General features: G+C 39.5%; 1 protein-coding gene across 4 annotated transcripts in view; it reads right to left on the bottom strand.

Moving 5' to 3' along the window:
• Positions 1 to 24,952, bottom strand: part of CYP7B1 (cytochrome P450 family 7 subfamily B member 1) — a 125,224-nt gene that overhangs the window by 31,505 nt on the left and 68,767 nt on the right. The window contains exon 1 of one of the 4 annotated variants that reach the window (XM_083869650.1): positions 15,303 to 15,376. The exons of the other annotated variants lie outside the window; for them this stretch is intronic. Coding sequence (XP_083725776.1) covers positions 15,303 to 15,367 — 65 coding nt within the window. The 5' untranslated portion in view covers positions 15,368 to 15,376. Of the gene's footprint in view, positions 1 to 15,302; positions 15,377 to 24,952 lie in introns of those variants that run through there. 4 annotated transcript variants of the gene reach the window in all.

A 24,952-nucleotide genomic window follows, 5' to 3' on the forward strand; every position in this document is an offset into this window, starting at 1 on the left:
TTCAATTATTCATATTTTCTTTCCAGATACTTCTTTTCCCTCTTTTCCTTCCAGTGCTGCAAACCTATTGCACATGTCAGGAGAAACAGGCTTGTAACAGGATTCCCCACAAACATTCATTCTCTCCTGCTCCATCTCCTTCTGCCACCAGCCTAGATTAACATCTCAGTTTCTCCTTCTGAACTGATTTTACTTCTCTCAGCAGAAACTGCAGGTGATCTATTTCAGCAGCAAGCATGTTACAATCTGCACTCTTTATCTTTGGCTTTTCACTAGCTGCAACAAGTCTCTTCTCTTTCCCCCCTTCCTAGATGTGCTTCTGCATTCTTTACACTTCTTCCAAAACTTCTTTTCCATTTCGCTTGTACCTTTCCCTCCTTCTCCCACCCTGAGCTCTGTTCTGGCTCTGCCCCTACGTTCAAGAGCATATGGGTCTTTTTCAAATCAGACTTTCTCATAGTTCACATTGGGTAAGTCCTATCTCTGCCTTAATGAGCTGCCACAAATCCAATTACTCACAAACATATTTTCCTAGGTCTGTGTAGTGATACTTTTCACATAAATGTACATATGAGCAGCATTCATGAATTCTATAATTCATACTACGCACTATGAAACAGCAATCTGATGGACTCTTGGGTCTGAAGTGAGTGGATATGAAAAGTGCAGGTTTTTTACCAAGCAATCTTGGTTAGGACTAGACTGAAACTAGATCTCTCATTATGAGGGGAATTCTGAAGTATCTTAAAACATTTTTATTTTTAAATTAAAAAAAAAAAAAAAAAAACCCTTAAATATATTTCCCACAAAACAGCTGCTCCTCACTTTTATTTAGCAAATATCAAAATGAAGCCAGTCACAGCCTTCTCAGCTTGCCCACAGCTTTTCCTAGGATGCTGAGAGGACTTAACAACAGGGATGGTGGTACCCTGTCCTCCTGGAGCGGGTTTGCAGAGCAGCCTGCAGCCACCCTCAGCCACAGAGACTCTGTGAGCACGGGTCGTGTGTCTCACAGGCACTCTCTGCCCGACCTCCCCCTGGGGTGCTCTCATCTGCTTCTCCCTCTCCTGAGCCTAAATGCTGCTAAGCCCGTAACAGATTTAATATGTATTAATTTAGGAGCATCAGTGCATTGCCTGAAAACAATGGTTTGATGCTTGGAAAATATATTCCTTTAATTGGTCTGTGGCTGACCTTCTTAAATATTTATGTAAACTCTATTGTGTTCAAGGGTATAAGGGTTAAACCTAAATTAAGCTTCTGGCATTGTATTTGTGTGAGTTCTCTCAAATGCAACCCTTGTCGGTTTTAGGAAAACTAACTAAATCCAGTTTTAGGTAAATCAAGTATACATTTTCTTTCTGCAGTCACAGAAAGTAAGATATTACTAACTGCAGATCATAAGATGGATCAGCAACTGCAACATTGTAGGTCTGAACATGTTTTAAATCCCTCTGCTATGAAAAATGAAGTAGAAAACATTAATAAAATTCTCAAAATTTTTTTTAATTAAAATGAGCAAATGTCAACTTGGGGACTGTAATCAGAGATATTAGAATTTCAAATAAATACTTGTTTCATTTTCTTCCTCATTTGTCTCCTGCACAAAATAGTATTTCGGTTAAAAAGGATCAAGTTTCCGAAGAATCCAAGATGGCAATATATGAAAATATATCATCCTTCTATTTTCTTTTTCGAAAAACGGGTACTATCCTACTGAGTAATTTCACAGAATAATGGAGTCATTTAGGTCGGAAAAGACGTTTAAGATAATCAAGTCCAACCATTGCCCTACCACTGGCAAGTCCACCAGTAAACCACGTCCTCAAGTGTCACTTCTACACAAGTATTTCCAGGGACTGGGACTCAACCATTTTCTTGGGCAGCCTGCTCCAATGCTTGACCACTCCTTTGATGAAGAAATTTTCCTGACATCCAATCTGTACCTCCCCATGCACAACTTGAGGCCATTTCCTCTTGTCCTAACTATTGCAACTCAGGACAACAGACTGACCCAGTTTCAGGGAGCTGTAGAGGGACTAGGTCACTCCTGAACTTCCTTTTCTTCAGGTTAAACCAACTCAACTCCTTCAACTACTCTTCATAGGACTTATGCTCCAGAACATCCACCAGCTTCCTTGCTCTTCTCTGGACATGCTCCAGTGCCTCCATGTCTTTTCTGTAAACTAAATACAAGAGCTCAAAACTCAGCCAACACATGATGAACAAAAAGGTGAACACCAAGGGTTGGAATCAGGTCTTGATCTGCTGGCTCTTCCTATTTTTTCCCTATCATTCCCTGCAAATAGAGGAGAACACTACTTGTGCAACTGATCCTTCAGCCAGTCATCCCAAGCCCTGAGGTCTCTTGACTGCCCTCAGATTTCTTGTTAGAACTGCCACCTGAAAAATCAATAATGGATGATAATCTGAAGGCCATTACAGGTGGGAAGGTTTCTATTCACATCTTTAAGCTGGACCCCAGGAGACAGCAGACTTCCTGAACAGGTGTGTCCAGTCTGCATGTTGGGCCTTCTGTTCTCATCAGAAGAGTTTCCTATGACAATGACCTGTCCTATTGCTTTCTGGAAGTGGCTTTGACAGAGGGTGTGGTCTGACTTAACTCTCTCGACACCTCATGGTAGATGAACCCTTGCCCTCATTGTTGTGCAGTTACAGAGTCTCACCCCTGTGACGCTGGGCACCTGGGGAGGTGGGGCAGTCACACAGGGGATGCTCCTGCTGCTCTGGGCAGGGATTAATCCCCACTGCTCCCTGTCCTGTAAGTCAGTGTGTTTAGTACAGTCACTGTGCTCAGAGAGGAGAAGGAATCCTCCATATCACGGTCGTCTGTTGGGCCTGTCTCAGGGAAGACAAGATGAGATTCCAGTAGTCTGTCTGTCCATCTGTCTATCATACTCTCCAATGCTCCTCAATCTGCTCATTCTCATCTCATTCTAATCTGAAAATTAGAAATTTTATTAATGAAGTGTTTAATATTTTTCAACCAGCTACTTCAACTGGGTACCATTACAACTCTTTTGAAGCCCCACACAATTAAATGCTGATTCCCAAAGAGCAGATGAGGCAGCTGTCTATACACGGGACACAAAATTCACAGAAGTGTCAAAACTTCATGAAATATTAGAAGTTTAAAACATTTCTGTTGAAGAGATAATGAGTTTTACAGGTTCTAATGAATAGAATGTGGATACAGACAAAGAAGGAGACTAAGATTTAGAACATCCCATCCACGGTAATCCATGGATGCAAGCTCAGGACTACAGACTGACTCACCCAATCATCATTCCCCTTACTGAAGTTTTCAAGACTGACTGCGCAGCACTCATGTAGCACGGAAGGCTGTAGGTGTGGGTGTTTTGAGTACATTCAAGGATGGCCTCTTGCTGTGTGTCTTGCTATGTTACCTAGGAGCCTGACCACCAGCACCCCAAATTGTGTCATATGACTGGTGCCCAATCTAAAAACAGTGCAGATTTCTTTCTAGGATGGATCTCAATAATGCTTGCCAGAAGACAATTGGATCTGCAAGAAATCTGAAAATCCTCCAGCTCAGGTCAGTAAAGCTGATACAAGATGCTAGGTCTTCTGGATGCCCTGGACATTAGACCCTGCTGGAATGAATCGCCTCTGACAGATCACAAATGCAATCTTATTTCCATCTGTACGCCTGAAACCCAAAACAGGCATTCGCATTGTCCCAGTGTTAAAATATTTGCAATTTTGTCAGATTCTGCAACTTTTATTTGTTTTGACTGAAAGCTATTGTGTCTTACAAGTACAATGTAAAAACTTCCTTTATTCCAAAGGATAAGTGGGTATCACCAGCACCATAAACTGCTGCAGAAATATGGACTCACTGAAGTCAATACTAAACTAAATATTCAGACTGATTGTGGAAAGATTTCATACCCTGTGCTGCACCAAAAAATCAGGCATAGGGCGAGTCCTGAATTTCATGCTATCCCACTGCTCATAAACAACTGGTGACATCATATGGGTGATGAGGAGTGCATCAAAGGCGTGGCCAAAGGGTGCACTGATCATGCTGAATTTTGTATTGAAGGTAGGCAGAAATCCAAAGTAGTAAGTTTTCCTAGCTATAGCTCTACTCTGGTTATAAACTTGAGTTCTCCATCACCAATAACTGTTCCATATATCTGCTGTATTATGTACCTTTGTTGTTTTTCAATTATGAAAAAATCACAAGAAAATGAAAATTAGAAACAAAAGGTTACCAGTAAAAAATTTTAACATTTCAATTCCGGCTATTTGCACCATTCTGATCCAATGCAGCCTTCTGTTAATGATGCATCTGTCATTTTATTGACACTCCTAAACAGCTTTATTCTCTTTTCTAATTAAGAGACAAAGCTGATTATGTCAATCTATGAACTGGCATCTGAGTGCTTTTGTTACAATGTAAGAAGCAATGAATATGACTATTGTTATGCTAAAACAAAAAACTTGGGAATTTTTACTGGAAAACCCAAGATAGCATAATATATAATGGCTAAATTAGAACAGATTCTTCCTATTCATGCAGATGCACATGTGATTGTATTATATAATTAAATGAAGATACTGTGTGAAAAATTAATTCCCAGTAATAGAAAACATAAAGCAACACTGATACATAATATGCCTGACTAAAATATGTGAGGAGAAATCATCAGATCATAAAATATCAAACAAATAAATGACAGACTAAGCTATCAATCCTCAAGAAAAAATTAAGTTATTAAATAATCCAAAATGCCTGCATGTCAAGACATTATTTCAGCTCCAGCCTGCTGCTAAATCAGAGATACCTACTCAGTGAGCTCTTTTAAGACAATAACGTGGATGGGATGAAAAGCTTACCACTGTAGGTAGGTCTTTGTTTTGGATTGTCCCAGGTAAGACTGGAACAATCCCCACACACCAGCATGAGTTGCTGCAATCTGTCCTACCTAAAAAGGCCAGGGAGAAGACAGCAACAGGGAAATCCCACACAGTCAAATGATCTTCAATATTTTGGGATGTTAGCAGTTTTCAGACTCAAAGAAAACAGAGAACAGTTTTCTCCTCAGTTTTGATGAAAGGCATCAGACAGAGGTTATGTGTCTCTTCTGGCAGCACTAGATCTTCAAGACCACTACTGGTGCTGAGCTCCTGGCAGGAAACCACTGAATCCTTTCCAAGGAACTCAACTGATTCCACGTTTGCAGTTCTTGCTGATGGTACTGGGTGTCCTCAGGACAGAGCTTAAAGTACTGCAGTCTGACACAGCTCTCCCAGCATGAACTGAGCTAAAAGAATTTACACCCTGAAGATTTAGTCTTCAGCTGCTGACTGTGTCAACCAGTGTTGACATACATCCAAACAACACATACATCTTTCCTCTTTTTCTTCAAAAATTTCTGTTCTAAGTTATCAGAAAAAGCCAAGACATTATAAGCTATCATATCAACGGCATCAAACTAAGTTACAGCTTCTGTGCTCCCTCACATGCACACCACACCTGTGGTTGCAAACTACCATTCTTCTACCATTTGCTCATCAAGGCATCATATACTTTTGTCTCAGATATCCACAGGCAGCAAACTGAATGTCCATAACCTTCTACTTCGACCTTCATGGAGGTTTAGTCCATGGGGAAAGGTAGCTCCTCATATTTTACTAAAATAGATCTGCAAATAGAAACTGTAACCTTTGCACTGTATATGTGCAGGTTAAGAATATGTCTCTGGGTAACTCATGGAGATGTCCACTACTTATATGACCAATTGTCTTGCTCAGTACTTCAAAACATTACTCTACTTCTGTTGCACATCATGAAATACCCAGTTGAGTGACAACAAAAATTTGGGAATGCTTTTGAGGAATTATTAAAAGGGATAATAATTTTTCCTCTGCTGCAGGATCTCCTCTAACAGTCAATAACCTGCTGTGACTACTCAGTTTGGTAAATTTCTATTTTGACTGCCTACTAGGAAGGCTGGGCTGTTGACTGTTTAATGAGAGACAGGGAAGGTTTCAGCGCTTTGGCTTGTCTTCTTTTAAGAATGCCATGGTCTTCTTTTAAGCCACAAACATTTTGCTCACACTGAAGTAGCGAGATTGAGATATTTACGTAAGAGTTGGAAACAAATTACACTCTTAACTGCAGCTTCCATCACATATAGGATCATTCAGAGGTGACTGACAACAGCAACAAATCATCCCAATACAAAATGCAAATATTTGGAGTTAGGATTATTGATTACTGTTATTTGTTCTTAATATTATTTAGAATTTTACTCTAAAAAGAAAAGGAAGTAAGCAAATTGAATCACAGCCTCATGTTTTTCTCATAAATTGGGGGTTGTTTTTAGTTTATAAGAGCAGGTAAATAAAAACCAAATTAAAATCATAAGCTTGACTCAATGGTATAGATCCACATAGCAGTATTAACTTAAATATTGCTATTTCTAGGCCAGACTGTACTTGGTAGAGATAACATCTCATTAACACTGATACACTAATAAAACTAACCATGGTGCTCACAGAATATGAACACCTGCATACGTGTAATATTTACAAACCAGTCACTAACACAGAAGATTCCCAGGAAAAAGGGTTGCTACATAAACTGAAGAACTCTCAAAAAATGCCATTGAAAATCAGATTAATAAAATGAAACCATACCACTGCACCTGGCCATGGCCCAACCACAGAATTCTTCTTGCCTGTGCTGGGATCAGTTCTGACCACAGCCAGCCACTGGACCTCTGCCAGCCACAGCAGAGGCACGGGTTTTCCAGCAGAACAGGCATCACAGCCACTTCCGTGCTTTTCCCTTTCTTGTCCCCCGACTCCCCCTCACCCCTCCTCCCAACAGCTCCTCTGGATGGGCCAGAGGACATGGCCAAAGGAAGGGAAGTGCAGCCAAGACTTTGCTATGCCCCAGCAACCCCTCTCTGCTGTTGCAGGGTCACTGGCAGCCAGAATGATTTAGAGCAGCCTTCAGGCTATTCTAACTTACAGTGAGGGACTTGACTGACTCATTGCTGCTCCAGGACTGTGGGAACATAAAGCTACCTTAAAGCCATTTCAGTCATCCCTGCTTCTGAGCCTGTGCTATTTTATCCTTGCCCGTGACTGAAAAAAAACCTGAGCGTGCGGGTTGTTTACACATCTTGCAGCTGCAGCAAGGGGTGGTTTCTTTTGCCTTTCTTCTGCCTTTATTTGTTGAGGTTGTTTGGGGGTTTTTTTTGTGTCTATTTTGGCTTCATAGATAGCTCTTGTAGTGTTCATAGCCCTGCACTCCATCTGAGATAGTGATTTATGGCAGTCTCTGCTCTATTGATTGGTCTTGCAAAGCTGAGGCTCCCGTCAGCTGCGAGGCTGTGGGAAGGCATGCTGTGCTGGAGTTTGCTGTCTGCAACCAGGACAAGCAACATTCTTGTTGTTCCCATGCGTGCCATGCCCATCAAGAATAATTTTGTAGTTTAGCATCTTAATTTTTATGGAATCAAATGCTAGTGATAAGCTCAACTGAAGAGAGATCAACTGTTTCATTTCATTGCTTATCAGCTTTGCTTACATTGTAACTCTGATAGTACTTTGGATTAAATTTCGGCATTGATAATCAGTTTTGTTAGGCACAGAAAATATCAAACTAGATTTAGTCTACTAATTCCTGTAGCAGTCATGCACTCACATATTCCTTCCATATTCCCTTACTTTTTATATTTGCCATTTTAATTTAATGCTCGTCATTGCAAATTTTTCACACTTACCCTCTTTGTCCTTTTCTTCTATAATACCTTTATTAAATTAAATCTTTTTATAAAAAAGTACTTCCATTTTTTAATATTATTGCTTCTTCTCTATCACTATCTAGATTTAACATTTCATTGAGCAGACAGTTTTAATTTTACATTTCCCCAACTGTTCTTTCATTAGACTATTTCTTAACTCTTTCATTTTATTTTTCTCTTCTGTAATTTGCTTCTACTCTGCCTAATGGACTTGTCTCTTTTGTAATTTGCTTTTATTCCCTGTTACTCTCCTTGTGATTTCTCTTTGTTGCTCAGTGCTGACAAGTGTTCTTCCCCATCCCCTGTGAGTGACAGTGACAGCATTTGAGTGGTAGCTGGCAGATTCAGGAACAGTAAGTATCTGTCTGAAAAGATTTTATTTGGTTTTATTTTTATTTTGAGTGTAAAATCAGACCTCTCGAATCCTAGAGCACCAGGGGGCATTGTTTCATTTAGAAAATAAAAATTGTCGTGATCACTATTAACTTCCCAACAAGTCCACTGCAATTCCAAACAGAGCCAAAGGGGGAAAAAATTGAGCTATTAAGGGAAATGCAGTAACCAAGGAGGGTTACAGGTCAAACGTTTTAGTGCTTAAAAACAGGTATTACTCTGGAAAGCTGCTCTACAGTGAATCAGAAGTGTTGTACTCCTGACCTCCACGCCTGTATGCCTCAATGTTCAACTGTAGCATTGAGGAGGAAACAAGGAATTGGGAGTTATAGTGACAGCTCCTGAGCAGAAACATGAATATAACCAACAGTGGAAAATATTGACTGAAGTATCTAGAAGGAGCAGGCAGTGACAGCCAAGGGAAATTACATATAAATGTAAAGAAACTGCCTGAACTGCCATTACAATTAATGGAAATGTAAAGCAACAGGAGAAAGTGGAATGTCCCACAGGTCCAGTGGCTACATTTTAGTGAAATAATTAATAGGCTGCATTTCTTAACGAATTGCAGGGCAATAACAAACATAAGTGCAGCTTCACAGCTGACTAAACTCACAATAGCAACAGGCAACTCTATTACCACTACTGAAACAATCCTGTTTGCCAAAGAAAAAGAGAAAAACAAGGCAGCAAACCTCTCTATAATTATGAGGGAAATCATCTATGTAACAACTTAACTAATGCCCAGAAGCTGAATGACTCACAGCATTAAGAAAATTAGAAAGGGTGCTCAGTAGTATTATATAATTCAGGACACGTACATTAGAATACTGTGGTCTTACCATGCCAGCAACAAATTTAAGCACTATGCAATACAGGGCTCCAAACCCTGTAGATCACAAGCAAATGCTTAATTCAAACCACACTGCAGAATTAAGTGTGTAGCTATATACAGGTTACAGATCTGCCTGTCCAAAGATGGATTTTTTATTTGAATGGGGTGTTGTCTGTTTGTTTGTTTGTTTGTGGGGCTTTGTTAAGGGGGGAGTTGTTTGGTTTAGTTTTACTTTCATGTGATTTGATGCTTGTATAGCTTCAAGAGCTCTTGCTCTAAGTGTGTTTATAGGGGAAATAAAATGAAATGTAGCCCCCTCTGAACTGCCTGCTACAGGTGATGACCTCCTGATGGAACTGATGGACAGCACTGTCTGAAACATGAACTCTGCTCACTGCCAAGTCTTGCTACAGCTCTGTTAGCTCAAGTCATCTTGACTGAAGCTCAGGGCCAGGCCAAATACAGACCAGAAATACAAACTAAGAACAAGCTTGATGTCATTTTCCTAACCCACTAATTTCCAAATAAGTACATTTGGGTAAAAAATTACTCCTTTTTTAGTTTGGGCTCCATTTATATCAAGAAGACTCACAGGAGCCCTTGAGCAATACCTGCTGAAATACACAGGAGCTCCTGCAAGTTCATATTTCTCCTAGGCAGAAGCAGAGCCCAGGAGACATTGTGAGTGCCCCGAGGGGAAGTCAGCTGGAAGACAGCAGAAATCAGATATCAAGTTCAAACTCGTACAGTAAACTTCTTACAGGGCAACTATTCCATAAATCTCCACTCCTTTATGTTGTCTTCAGCTTCTGAGCCCCTGCTGCTTTGCATCCCAACAACAGGGCACCACCTGGCACATTGTGCTGCTCCTCTGAACAGCACACTGATTCTCCATAGAAATGAGAATCACACATCAGGCACTTCATGGTTTGCTGTGGAGACTTCTAAAGATTAGCGAAATATATGTCTATGTATATATAAATACAAATAAAGTAACAACCAACACATCAAACACAAGAACTTCCTTTTATCCATCAATATTTAATGATTTTAAGTTTTTTCCACTACTTGCAACAGATAGATTGTTTCTTTCTTTTTACTAATAAAGCTCATTTGACCTCTCTCCTTTATAATGAATAAACAAAGCACGCATTCATATTACAAATAAATCATTATTACACACACCTATACTGAGCTAATTCAATTCCTGCCATTTTCCTTACTATCAGTGCTGTATTTTACCTACTTGTACATTATCATTTTACTGTGGCAACTCATATGACTTTAAATGCTCATTTTCTTTTTACATTATAAGCAACCTGTTGATGTCTAATTGACAGATAAGTAATTTAATCTTGAGCTTCTACTGCCATCTGTAATATTAGGAAAATGTTGTATGTAAATCATAACCATATACCCAATTGGTTAAGAGTTTATAGTCCTTCAAGAAAACATTCAGCACAACAGCTTGCAGCAACTCTGTATTATTTTCCATATATACTATCAACTATGTCTTTTATTTATCTTCTTGTACATTAGTATTTTAAAAATAAGTGTTCATGTTTATTGCTTCCTTCATTATGATTTGTTTTGGAAATAATATGGCTAAGTTTGAAATACAACATCTACAATTAACAAAACTCCATGTTCAGTGAATGCTTACCTGTCGAGCTAATGTATTCAAAACACGGGATGAAGCTCAAAAGCAGGTGGACACAGCATCATTAACCCACCATCTAGATACAAATCCACCTGTGAAATTAGGAACCCTTTGGAAGCATTTTGTATGCAATGCCTTTGAATCCATTTAGGTTAAGTCTTAAAATTTCTATCTGAAACAACCTTTTAGGATATTAAGAGAAAGATTTTCTGTGAACAGATCACAGATCCTCATTTTCAAGAACTGCTCTGAAATCTCAACCTAGGCAACTCTCAAGGGCTGCAGTTATGTTACCTCTGCCGTGTCCTAGACTGTAATGATAAAGAGGATGTTATTGTTAATTTCAATTTAATGTGTGGATAATACTGTCCCTAGGCACCAAATTTCTACCAAGGAGGTTAGATTATTGTAATATCCACATAATTAATCGCATTATCAATTTTCTTACTTTTTAAACATTTGCTTTTGGTTAGAGAAGATTATTGCACTGCTTCTAAAACTGTCTTTACAATTAATTATCTTTCACCACAGCAAGCAACAAGGAAATGGGTATTTATCATATAAGACTTTCTCAAATTGCTGGGATTATCTCATTTTTAATTACAGGTGGCATAAACAGTTTGTGCAAGAAATGTGGCAAAATATCTATAGCTTCTGTAATATGCTTTTTTTGCACCAAAATCAGTCTGCTTTCTTATTTACATAAAATATTCCAGTCTGCCTTGGAAAGGCTCTTCAGCCTTTAATACTATTTGTGGGAAGTTTCACCATGGAAAACAAACATCAGCCATCAGTTCAAATCTGCCTTGCAGCCAGTGAGTCAGGGATGTCTTCCTGGGGGCTTCAAACCAGTTGTGCTCCCAGACAACACAGAACAATGCCAGCATCTCATTTTCAAGACATAACTGACACATTAAAAGCCCATGATCCTTAATTAGAAGCACTCTTGACCCAAAAATGCAGCTGATAATCCCACTAAAATGCCAGTTTTCCAACCACTAGAACATGTTTGGTCCACCAGAGACACACTTGCACTGGCTTTCTCCACAGTGTGCCTGCAACCCCCTGTGCTCAGCTAGTGGGTCCCATTTCCACTGTGTGAGAGCACAGCACATTCCTGGCCTGAGATAAATTCCTGGAGGGAGGCAAGAAGGTAAAAGGAGATGGAGAAAGGAGAATAGGATGAAAAACAAAACAAAGAGGAGCATCAAGCCGAAAATCAAAGGAATAGATTTAGAAGTCACTCAAAGACCTTGGAAGACAGAAAACAAGAGTAAGAAAAATGCTGAATTCCAGTGAACAAGGCAGCAGTATCTTAACCAAGCAGTATCTTAACCAGACCTCATAGATTTTAAAGAGCTGGCCTTTAACTAAAGCCTGGCAGGGTGCCTGTGGAAACTAATGTAGAAATTAAGTTTGAAGTGTTAACCACACAGCAAAATCCATGAACGGAAAGTTTAAAACTATAAAAATACTGCTCATAGGCCAGAAAACCTGTGTCTCTGAATCACAGAAACTGCAAGAGGCAAAAGGCATGTGTCTGTGCATACTTCTGCCATGCACTCCCTGGCACACACCTGCTGCTGGCCTTAGAGTCAACAAGAAATCCATCTACAGGAGCTGCCAGTCTCATCTTGACTATTCTTTTAATATAAAATGACAAATGAGAAGTATTAAAACATGTTTCTGATTTGGGGAGTGTAGGAAAGAAGCCAGAAGCAGACACAAGAGAATACAGTCTTCATTCATATTTACTCCCAGACCAAAAGATTGCTCATTCTGTATTAATACATTATTTAAAATCTACCTGTGAAAGAAAAACAGTAGATAAAAAAGCACAAGCTAATATAAGGTTTTTTACAATTAGTGAAGTAGAGGTCTCATCTTGCAGTTGTGGTGCTGAAACTATATTGCTGTCATGTGTGTGCTTTCTCCACTGCTCACAATGCGATTATTTATATAAACTCAATCCTATCTAGCTTTTTACTTCATCACTTCAAGTTTTGACTGAAGTTTTAACCTTATTTGAGCTTTACACAAGAAATCGAATTTACTGGACTCTTTCTTTCAGGTTTTTGTATTCCTGGACAGCTTCTGTGTAATTACTTACTTGTTCATCTTAAACCTAAGCAATTTTAGATTATATAAAGACTCTTCTATCTAATACTATCTTTTGGTCCAATTAGCACTAATATGTAGCCTTCTCACTGCTCAAACCTGCATCACCTCCAAGAAGGACTCTCCACAACTCACCTCAGAAGGTACAGCAAAGTTTCTCTTGTGCAAACCTGCATTATTTTTCTCAGAAAACGCCTATGTCTCTCCTAGCACAGGATGAACCTTCTGATTCTTGCAGGTGACACCATCTGCAGCTGTTCTAAAAAAGTTTATGAAGCAGAATTCCCACTGAACAGTTCTTGCTTTCTTATGCCATCTCCTTCAGCTAAGATATTTCCTGAGTCAAATCCTGTATGTAAGGATGGTTTTCACTAATTCAGATCTTCAACAATGAGCTTTTTTTTCTTCAAGGAGACAAAGAGAATAGATAAAATATTGCTACAAAGGAAAGGAGAGCTGTAGGATGAAGGATGATGAGGATTGAGCAACATATAGTTAAAAGCAGTACGGCATATGAAAAGGAGTATAGCTCATACTTTCAAATGAACTTGAAAGATTACAGAAAGAGAAACTATAAAGAAAGCATCTTGACATGAAGTATGAGATAGGAGAACAGTAGGATTGTGCAATGGATCCATTTCACAAGGGTGGTCTAATAAAAAGCAAGATCCTGGTCAGAATTACTCTGAAGTATCTATCCAAAACAGTTAGTACATTATTAAATGTGCTAGCTGGAATTTAAATTCAAAGCCTACATCTCTTTCACAGTTACTATGGAAGCGCCTACCCTCTGTATATTTCAGATCTACAGTCTTAGACTTGGCCTTCTTTGCATATTAGATTATAACAAAATGTTGTCAATTCTCCCCAAAAATATCTCTCAAGACTGACCTTTCCCTTCTTTCATACAGCAAGAAATCTCATCAAGTGGCCATGTCATCTTGTCCCTCACAGTTACTGGACATGGCTTACTAGGGGGGTGCTTCTTCATTCTGAGCACGCCTGAGGTGGGATGTTCTAGTGGAGAAGGAGGCCATACCTGCTTTTTGGATTTCTTCTCTCCTCTGTGTTTGGTGCAAACTTAGCTTCTCCACTAAGATTTTTTTATGACTTTCCTGTATTCTTGGGGAAAACTGAGTTTTCAATTGAAGCTCCAATCTGCCAGCAGTACCACCCCTCACTGCTCAGGTGTCCCTTTCTTGTTACACAACCAGCAGTTGAGAGGAGACTGCTCCATGTTCCCAAGGCCCAGGAAACACCTCAGAGAACAGTGGGGATGTAGCCCTCTCACTTGGCCACTCAATATATTTCATTTTATAAAGCTACACAGAGCCCAACTAAGATCAATCTGGTGCTGATTCCTACACATGGTTACATTCTCGGCTGATAATGGTAAAAAATTTGAGTGACCTACTGGCTGTCATTAGCCAAGACAAAATGAATTTGCAGCTCATTTCTATCTAACAGATGGATATACATCCATAAACCCACCACCACAGAACAGAGGTGACTATTCATGGCAGATGTACAGGACTATGTCCTTTATGTGCACATTTAATAAGGTTCTCATGAAAATACTTCCCTCTGCTGAACATGAGTAGGTGTGAATAACTGATACCAAGCTGGAGCAGTTCTGTGAAGTTACAAAGGATTCTAGGGCTGTCTGCATCATTTGCCACAAACTTGGGAGGTGCATAAGCAAAAATTAATTTCACATACCCATAATTCTATCCATTCACATTACAATTGCGTCTGTCTCTGGGTTACATATCAAATAAAGTGTCTTTGCAGAGGACAGGACCATACAATTCCATAAGACATGTAATCTAAGATCTTTTCCATGATACGATATCTTTTCCATAAATATGATCACTGTAACATTGTCAAAGACTACCAAATGTTTTTTTAAAGCAAAAGACCAGGGTAAAGAGAACTTATTTATCTTTGTTTAGAAAAAAGGAAGAAATTCCAAATTTTTCGAAAACAGTAGACATAAAAATTCACAGGAAGTCAGGAGCATATATAAACCTTTATGAAATAGGTAGCTCTTTGTAGGAGTACACAGGACATAGTAAAGGGAGTTAGATAACACGTTACTCAAAATAGACCAGAGCTAAATATGCCGGCTCTGCTCACTTTCCAAACTTTTTTTTAAAATGCTGACCAAGCTCAGCTGGGCAAGACCTGCTTAGTGCAGTCATTTTCACATTCCCACTGAACATATCAGCTCTGACAATATTTTTTTTAATCTCAACAGCAGAAAGTAATACATAATTCCTTCTAACTCAGCCAAGAAAAAAAAAATCGAACTTAAGAAACTAAAAATGCAGATACAGTATTATATGAAATTGCACCAAATTTTACAATGGTCTGATGTTCCTGATATTTTTATCTTAACACATCAAGGGTGATAGAAGCTTCTTTTTGCTGTCAAAGTGATCAAAGAGAGGTTGAGAAAGAATCTATAAACAGATGCTGCCCAGTGACAAACCTTAAAGAACAAGACTGTGGGGCCAGATGTTTGAGTGACCTTCGGACTACAGAACATGTTGGCATGGTGTTGATTTAGATAGCTGTTGGCAGGGGCTTTCGATCCAGCAGCTGAAAAAAAAAATCTAAATTATGGAAATATTTTTTCTCATCTTTCCCCTAACTATAAAAACTGAAACTACTGGTCAGTGGGGCTGATGGCTGTCAAAGAAGTTGAATTCACCACACAACCCTGCCAGTAGGTATCACATCAAAAAGGAGTTAGCTGAATGAACAAGAACATCTTCAGGCTGTGCCATTTTGCATCCCCCTCAACTTTCAACAGCTGTTTCTTGAGTGAATACAGATGCAGAATAATTATATGAAATGTTTTACATTTTCAATATACTACATCATGTAAATATGTAATCTATGATTACCTGTGGGTGATTTAATATAAATCACCATTAAGAAAGGGTTTGGGATGTGGAATAGGAAACAGAACAATTAATCCATAATGGTGATTTTCCTAAATTATGTTCTTCATATATGCTATATCTGTATAATTAAAATAAGATTACAAAAAACCCTCCACAAACCCCAACAAAGCAACAACAACAAATGCAAAGATAATTGATCACATACATCTTGTTTTTGTCAAATACTAGAAGACCCTGGAAATTATTATTACATGTAACTGTAGTTGTGCTGCAATTTTCTGGATCTGTCTCAGCAAGCGCTTCCATTTTTTAATCCGACTGAAGAAATTAGTCATGTACTAGGAAATACAAAAGGAAAAGAGAAAGTCATCAATCCAAAATTCCAGCAGATACTCAAGCTTGAGCCACTGCACATTACTAGAACAAATGGAGAAAGCAGAAAAAGTCTTGCTTTGTAACATTAAATGTGATTGAAGACCGTACAGTTCTTCTTACGCTTTTAGACGTTTTGTCACTTTACCTGGAGAAATATACACTGCTTATTCTGAATTGCTGCTGATGTCCAGCACTTGTCAAAACCGCTATCTGTCAAGCACTTCACAAAGTGTTGCAAAATGACAGATCAGGATGTCTGAATAGATGGAGCCCCAGGAAAAACAGAACAGATAGAAAATTCATGACTCTAAACTACATCAAAGCGACTTCTGTCAACATCATGTCAAAAGAAGGAAAAAAAGAACTGTTCATTTTAGAGGTTTTTTTTCATTATATAAACACTTTTTTCACGTATGAGCTAAGTGTAAGGAAAAATTAACTTGGTGTACAGTATGATCATTTGAATGTGCCAAAAATACTCTTTAAATAATCCAGGAATAAGGAAACTTCTAACAGTAGATACTGTCTGGCAGTTAAAACCAATGACATCCAAAAGAAATGCATGAAGAATCTATCAGCTTAAAATAGGACAAACCATCTGGCTCCAAAGAAATAAAAGTATTCTGCTGTGCGTGTTTGTTGGGTTCACAGAATCCTACAACTGGATTAATTTTGTATTTCCTCTCCAATCAGTTTTGATCATCTCTACTTGCTCTGTCAATTGCACAACCCCAATTCACTGTTATATTGCAGGCAGCAGATTTAGTAATATCAAGACAATACTGTAATTTAAAAAAAGAAGCATCATCTTCATGATCAGACCTTCCATTACAAAAAAGTATTTTAAACAGTTCCTCAAAGATTCCAGAAAATAAGCAGGTTACGATACAAGACTATATACATTAAAATTATACATAAACAAATTTTGAGAAAGAATCACACACAGAATTATACAAGTAGGGCAGAGCTGGAGATGCTTTCTGTCTCACGTACCTTCATAGGCCCTGCCATCAGTATCAAATTCAATGAAGTTTACCAATGCTGTATTGACCTCTAGAAATCAAGAGGCTAAATGACCCTGTACAATGGGCTCGGTGGCTTGTAGACCACTGGGAAATATGAAGCACACACACTCCTCAACACGGAAAATGGAAAGTGGCACTTCGTGCATGATCACATGAGCATTAGCAATGCACAGAACTTGCAGTAAGTTTGGAACTCTGCATTGTCCACTTTTGCTGTCACAATGTCACCTTTGCTTGCCGGTCTCTGGAATGGGATGGGTTGGAAGGGACCTTTCAAAGGCTTTCTGCTCCAAGCCCCCATCCCAGGCAGGGACATCATTCTTCCATCAATTTTTTCAAGGGTCTATAAAGCGGCTGCTGGCTCTGACATGAGCAACAGCTGATCCAGAAACTGGCACTTGCTCGCCAGCTCAAACATGCTCCAACATTCCTTGGATAAGATGCCCATAAACTACTGGGCAGCAAAGTTTTGCTAGCTTCCAAACATTTGCAAGATATAAATGAGCATGAAGAGGAATAGCATCTTCTGGTTCAGAAAGGTGCTCTAGGACATCCTGTTGAATGTGTACATGGCTGGGAATTGCGATCTATTAACACTGGAGTACAGTGGAAGGCATGTCTGCTGCTTACTGTATGCATAACTCAATATATCTTGCTTCCTACTTATAAAAAGATGTTTATTACCTGTAACTGTACAGAGGTGTGTGCTTCACAGCAGCAGTGATTGGTAATAAGCCTCCTTTTCTCATTTACATTGATAGCAAGCATTAGTGAAGATATATGCATTTCATTTCATGGTTCAGAAAGAACAAAGTATATGTATATGTGATAGCAGTGGGTGGTTAATGAAATGGTCTGACAAACATAAGCTAATACATAATCATACCAAAATGTGGACTGGAACACCTGTTCCTGCTTCACAGGCTTACAATTCTTAAAGAAAAGTTACTATTCTCAAGAACTGAAATCACTACTATTTAGACATCAATATGCTCCGAGGAAATTTTAGTCATTTTTTTGCAAACACTAAAGGGGGGAATTTTAATGATATCAAATCTCTTTTGCTTGTGTCCTAAGAGTAATGAAAACTTCACACATGCATGAAGCTCCAGTAATTATTTTAAACTGCCTTCTGTTGTCCCCCTGAGGAACACGGTGGTATTTGTTTGATGCAGTTTAATTAGTGTCAGGGTAATTAATGCTATGCTATCTACATGAGATCAAACCCCTTTCTTTGTAACACTCTGGTAACTAAGAACTAAGGAAAGGAAGTGGCTTGAAAATGTGGAAGCTTGGTAGGCTAGATTCAGAAACAAATCAAATTGCTCAAATCTGCATTTACGTACCCCAAATATTAAACACATCCAGGCAAGTCAGAACCTACAAGTGTGAGATTGGGATTATAATGCATTAGAACGTTGCTGTAAGACAGGAGACTCACTGCTACCCATGTAAGTGTAATGCTTTTTCTATGGATGTAATCAAATTAAGTGAAACATTCATGGACACCATGCACCTTGTAAGGAGTTTAAATCCTTTAATAATGAAATTATATACTTTTGCACAACCAGATCACCATAGTTATTTATAAGCAGCATGTGGTGCTACCATGTGCTGATATATTTTCCTAAATAAAAGCATCATTTGAGTCTAATGAATGAATGTGATTCTGCTTTAATGCCTGAATAAAATTTGCATTTAATTGAATGTTCAGTCTCCACTTCAAAATAGTGTCCTCTACAAAAAGGACCAAGGAGGCACCAGAGTGCAGAAGTTGGAACATACAGAAATTCCAGACACACACACTGCACACACTACATAAATCCTTTTTAACTGTTTCTTTGGTAATAAGGAACTGCAGTATAAATCTCACAACACACAAACTCGGGGTGATTATGGGCTTAAGGATATAGCTCCAGTTATCTTGACTGGATAAATTATATCCTAGAGGTTATTCTGAATTTTCTAATAAAGGGAGGGAAGGAAGGAAGGAAGGAAGGAAGGAAGGAAGGAAGGAAGGAAGGAAGGAAGGAAGGAAGGAAGGAAGGAAGGAAGGAAGGAAGGAAGGAAGGAAGGAAGGAAGGAAGGAAGGAAGGAAGGAAGGAAGGAAGGAAGGAAGGAAGGAAGGTTGGTTCTGAACTTTTTCTTTGCAACCCAAGAAATTGTGCGCTTGCCATAATGCCTTTAACACAATTAGTTTTAAGAATAGAAAAAAGAAGATGTTAGAGGCACACACATAGCCTGGAAAGCATATTTCATGCAATAATACAGAACAGAAAAGATAGCGCTGATTTGAAGACAAACAAAGTGGCTTGGTCTTTCACATGCATGTCCTGAGGGTGCAAACAATAAGAGCTCTGTTCAGAACTGGCAAATGTTCTACCAAAAAGCACAAGCAGCAGCCCTACAGCAGTCTGCAGATTGTGTTGGTATCCATTACCATTAAATTCATGTTTATCTTTATCACAAGAGATTTCACCAGCTTATGCTGGTGGCATAGCAGGGTCTGAGGGTCTCTGCAAACACACTGCTTTTGAGGTAATCCATGACCCAACATACCCACAGATCAGCTGACCAGCAAAATATTCCCCTTCCTCTTTCCAGTCCTGCTTCCTGCGACTTGGCTCTTTATCAATTAAAGCCATAAACACAAATTACTTTAATAAGGCAGGCGACGTAGTAAGGCAACCTACCGAAAGTTTGCCACAAGAAGCGCCCGCAAAGTTCAACAACTGTGAAAGAACTATTAAAAAGGACACACAAACAAGTGACCTTGACTGACAAGCGCACTTCATCCCAGCAATAAACAGCGGCGGGGCTGATAAGTGTTCATTGGCGCAGAGAGTAATTACCTATCTGTCAGCGTTGCTGGTGTGTGCGAAATAGTATAAATGAAACATACATAATGTACAGCAATAATATCGGGCATGCAGAACCTAATGCATTATCATCATTCTCAGGGCTCAGGTTTATGTGGCTGCCACCACTGAGTAAATGCCTTCTAGCCATGATAATTTCATTCTAATCTCTGTTCCATATTATAATTTTCATAGCTAAAAGATACTGAGGAGCAATACGTTTCAATCAAGGGCTAAATAGAACACAACCTGTAACTGGGTATTTTATACACCTATATATATTTTTTTCTTTCAAAAAAATTTTTGTCAATTTATGAATAGACTGAAATAAGCTGTAAATTTATGGATGACAAACTCTGTCTGTAGCAATGTCACAATGTCTGGAGACAGGCTTTACATATCCTCTACAAGGGATGCCAGCTTTGTCTATCGTATCTCACAAAAGAATTCAACCCTCTGGAAGAATAAAGGTTTTCATACCACTTCCTAGCACATTATCAAAGAAGGTTAACTCTTAAATGAATGAAAAAGGGTCCTATTGAGGTAAAAAAAAAAAAATAAAACAAGCTGTTAAACAATTTACGCAATTATTATAAGTGCAGTTTAAAATTTCATTTTATTCCATAACCACCACAGCTAAAGCACAGCTGTGATGAACAAATACGCCTGCTTCCTCACAAAATGTCTATTTTACAATAAAGCCTTTGTGTATTTTGAAATTATTTGGGGCATCCTTATGAAGAAAAAGGACAGTGATTTAAAGGTATGCTCAGCCTCCCCTCCCCATCTCACAAGGAAAAGGGAGAGAGAACATCACTCTCTGCTTTATCAAAATCCATTTGACTGCATGTTAGTATTGGGGGAAAGGTGCAGTGAAATGTACTGGAGCCCCTGTGGCACCAACTGGAGCCTGTGTGGCACCAGTGGCCCTACCCTTACAAACTGTTGTGCTGCCAGCCTCTTTCCCTTCCCCCCTAAAGCCAGAGGGATGTACACATCTAACACTCCATGCTCAAGAAACCTCAAAATGGGGCTGCAGTTGAGTAGTGTGCTCCACCCACTGCATCCCAGGGGGCAAAATGGTGCTCCTGGGAAGCACTGTAGGGTGAGGGTGACTCCCCAGGGCAGAGGTGGTGTGCTGGGACCAACCCTGTGCAGGCTAGAGGAGAGGAGGGAGATGGGTGCTCAAAGCCAGGAGCAGACCACCCCAGCCCAGGGCCTCACCATGGCCCCCATCCCAGTGAGTTCTCACCCCACCTCTGGAGGGATTTCCACACACCTACTCTTGCCTTGGCCAGCCCCCACTTGTGCTGGTACTCATTACACCAACACCCATCCTCATTAGATAAGCGATGCATGTCTGGGAAGATAGGCAAATGTGAGAGCTCAGTGATTAAAACGAGCAGGGGTGGGAGGTTTATGCAAACCTTCATTTCAATTTCCATTAGCAGCCAGTCTCATCATTTGCTTTTTTGACCTCCCACCTGCAAGAAACTCAACTTTCTGCTGAGTCTCACCTGGACCCAGCCCTGGTTTGGTCAAGCCATCCAGCAGCGTCCAGTGACAGGCAGAGCCTCTGCCAGCCTCCTTTGGAAAGCAGCCACCTTCACCATCAGAATTTGTGAGCAACCTCTTTGACAAACCCAGATGAAGCTTCAAGTGGTACAGAAACCTGAAAGCCGGCATGTTTTGCCTGGCTGGGAGTTTCACTAGAGAAATTTCACATGGTTCTAAATATAACTCAACAGCAGTATTTATTTTATTTAAATGTCTCAGAACATTGCATTTGACAGAAGACAACAGAGTGGAAAATTGCTTATACAAAATGCAAGAGGTAGTTGCAGTATTTTCTGGCATGCGGTATTGCTTTGCACTTCGCTGACATCCGTATGGCTGCAGCCACCCCTCACCTTGTCCCATACCCTCTCACTCTCTGCTTTCTGACATCAGTCTTTAGACCATCATATTTCAATATCCAGGATCAGGAGATCGGCAGACATGGAGCAGCATTTGGGCTGCTGAAAGTTGTATTTTTACCATATGCTGATGGCCAAAAATCAGGAAGGTGAAACTCTCTACTGAAGTCAGTGTTGGATCCAAGGATGGACATATCAGAAATATGAATTCAGCCCATAAACATAATGCTGGTGATATGCCTTATAAATTTAACAGCATGCTACCAATACAGAATATTACACATTTCTTGTGAAGTCAAAAACCAAAAAAGTCTAACTGAACTTACAGTATTAAAAGTGTGGCCCAAAACACTGCTACTCCTAGATTTACAATCAGGATGAGGTTTAGAGAATCAAGAATTCAAGAATTTAGAAACAAAAGATTTTTTTCTGTCTGTTTTCAACAAAATGAAACAGTTTCTTGGAGAGGGAGAGAAAATAATAATGGGGGAGATTTTTTCTCTGAGAAACGAAGTGAAAATGAAAATGTTTTTTAACCTAGGTCAGCATGCTGGAGTGAGCAAAACAAACCTGGAGGTACTCTGTCCCACTTGCATTATCTGCAAAGCCAAAACAGCATCCTAACTGGAATACAACCCCCCTCTTTGCGATGCTTGCTGACATCCAGACGGCATACAAAATTTAGTGCCTTGCTCCCAAGTACTGTTTGCAGGTGCAATAAAAAGGAAATACAGCACGGTTAAAGGCAGACAGAGGCAGGGTCCCCAGGAGCCACCACCCCAGCAGAGCCCTCTTCTTTGCAGATTGTGCATCAAACCCATGAGCAGCCAAATCAGCCAGAAAGCAAAACCATCCGGGGCTCAACACACCCTGTCCCAGGCTGCTGGGGTCTCTCTGTCCTGCACTCCTCCTTTGTTTCTTTTTCAATACTGCTAGATAGGGCACTGCTCAAACGTGACGTGCATACCCCTGTAATAGCTGGTGCCTAAAGGATAAAAGGTTTATTACGCCTTTAGCTGAAGTTGTTAATCCCCTAACAAGCTGAAACAGCATGTGCCGTAGTCTCGGAGGCTGGGGTTGGACGGGCGATCATCACCTACATGGGAAGTTGTTGCTACAATGGCAAGCAGCGTGGTTCCTTTGGGGCCTCTGAGAATACAAGGGAAACAAACAAACCCAAGGAATGACAGTTTAAATCTCAAATTAAAAGCACCTTGTTTTATCTGGCATAAAATTAGGAAGTATCAGAATTAAAGACGTCCAGTGTTAGTGTATCCCTTTCACCTTCTTTTTTATATGTTAGGATTCAGCCATCAGCTGCAAGCTTGTGTGTTTTCTTCTTCCACAGCCTCAGTGTATCATAATAGTAGATATTTTTCACGGAACAAATTAAGACTATGTAGTAAATGAGACTGTTTTCAGCAAGGCTTCTGCCTCTAAATGGCTCTCAGGGTCAGAGATTTTCCAGCAAGAGAGAGATAAAAGAAATTATGTTAGGGAACTAGAGAGAAGCACTGGCGTGGTCAAAGGAAATAAAAGGCATACCAAAACCACTCCTGCCTTTCACACTCTCCCAGAATTCTTACATCATGTATGGCAAGGCTATTAAATTAAAATTTTGACAGACATCTTAACAATACATCTCATTCACTGGAGGCAGAATTTGTGACACCTGGACAACTTAAGGAGGCTTAAGGCACTTACAACGGGCATAGGTATAAAAGAGTTTAAAGATGCAGTAGTCCAGCACTAAAACCTGGTTTGCAGCTGAGGAAGAAGCCTAGGAACCAGTTAGGAGGTGTTCTGCTGTCACCTTGCTCTACCAGTGGTTCACCACATAGAAGTGAGTTGCCTGAAACTATCTCAGTTTCCCTGTCTGTAAAACAGACTAATAAAAATCCTCCATCTTCCAAAGGAATCATAAGGATTAATTAATTTCACATTTAATGATCTCTAAAATACTCTACTGAAAAGTATGAAAAATCCTCCACTAAGTCTGGGTTGGTTTCAGTTGCTAATGCAGTGAGGCACGTTTCCAAGAAGTTCTTAAATCATTCTTACCTCCTCTAATACAAACCAACCAATTACCTGAAAATAAGAAATCAGACGGCTATCACGTGGCAATAAAAAGCTCATTATTGCTTTTCATCTTCAGGCCTACCTGTCTTGATTTGAAGAGAGTCAGAAGGGCCCTGGGAGGCTCACAATGCCCTTCGACCTGTTAGCCCTCTCTTTAACATGATGTGAAAGGGGAGGCAGCACCCATGAGCTGATGGTGTGTTTTAGAGATGGTAACTTGAAAGCCCAGACAGATAAAGCTGTAAAGGTACTCTGTCTTGCATCCTTCCTGGAAAGGGATACTAAGATTTAGGCTGGTTCTTTATATTTAAAACAGAATATTCAAACTGCAGGGTATTTTTTTATCAAGGTAAAAAGAAATATTCTTAGCTGTCCCATTCCCTAAACCTAGCATGTGAAAAAACCAAAAAAATGTAATGCAGAAGAAGGATGCTGCTATCCTTTCATGTTTCTCTTTGCAAAGTCACACTCTTCCCAGTACACAGCCCAAGCAGAACATACAACTTGTTGTTAAAATAATGCAGTGCATTAATATCTCCCCCTAAGCTGAATGATGTCAGAAGGATTCCACTATTATTATTTAATTATTAATACATTCTCCAACTGTTAGTATTGCAGAAGCAAAGAGAAGTTCAATTAAAATTTGGAGTCCCTTGTAGTAGGTGCCTTCATACCTGCCTCTCATGTCCTTTTGTGTTACTGTCAAACATTGAATTTCCCCCAGTATAAATTTTCCTCTTGGAAACCACTGGCATCCTCCCTCCTAAACAGCCTTGTCAGAGAGTGGACTAAGGCAAATTACATTGAAGCCAAGAATATGCCTATTCTGGCTATATACTTATTTAAAGTCAAGGACATTTTAAAGAGCAGCTCCGAGCTACTGTAGAGATGCCAGCCCATGATATTTTGTGAAGTATGTCTATGAAGTAAATAAAAATAATAATCATAAAAAACCTAGCACATAAATAATGTTTAATCA

This window comes from Zosterops lateralis (genome assembly GCF_965231275.1).
Source record: "Zosterops lateralis genome assembly, chromosome: 1".
Taxonomy (NCBI): domain Eukaryota; kingdom Metazoa; phylum Chordata; class Aves; order Passeriformes; family Zosteropidae; genus Zosterops; species Zosterops lateralis.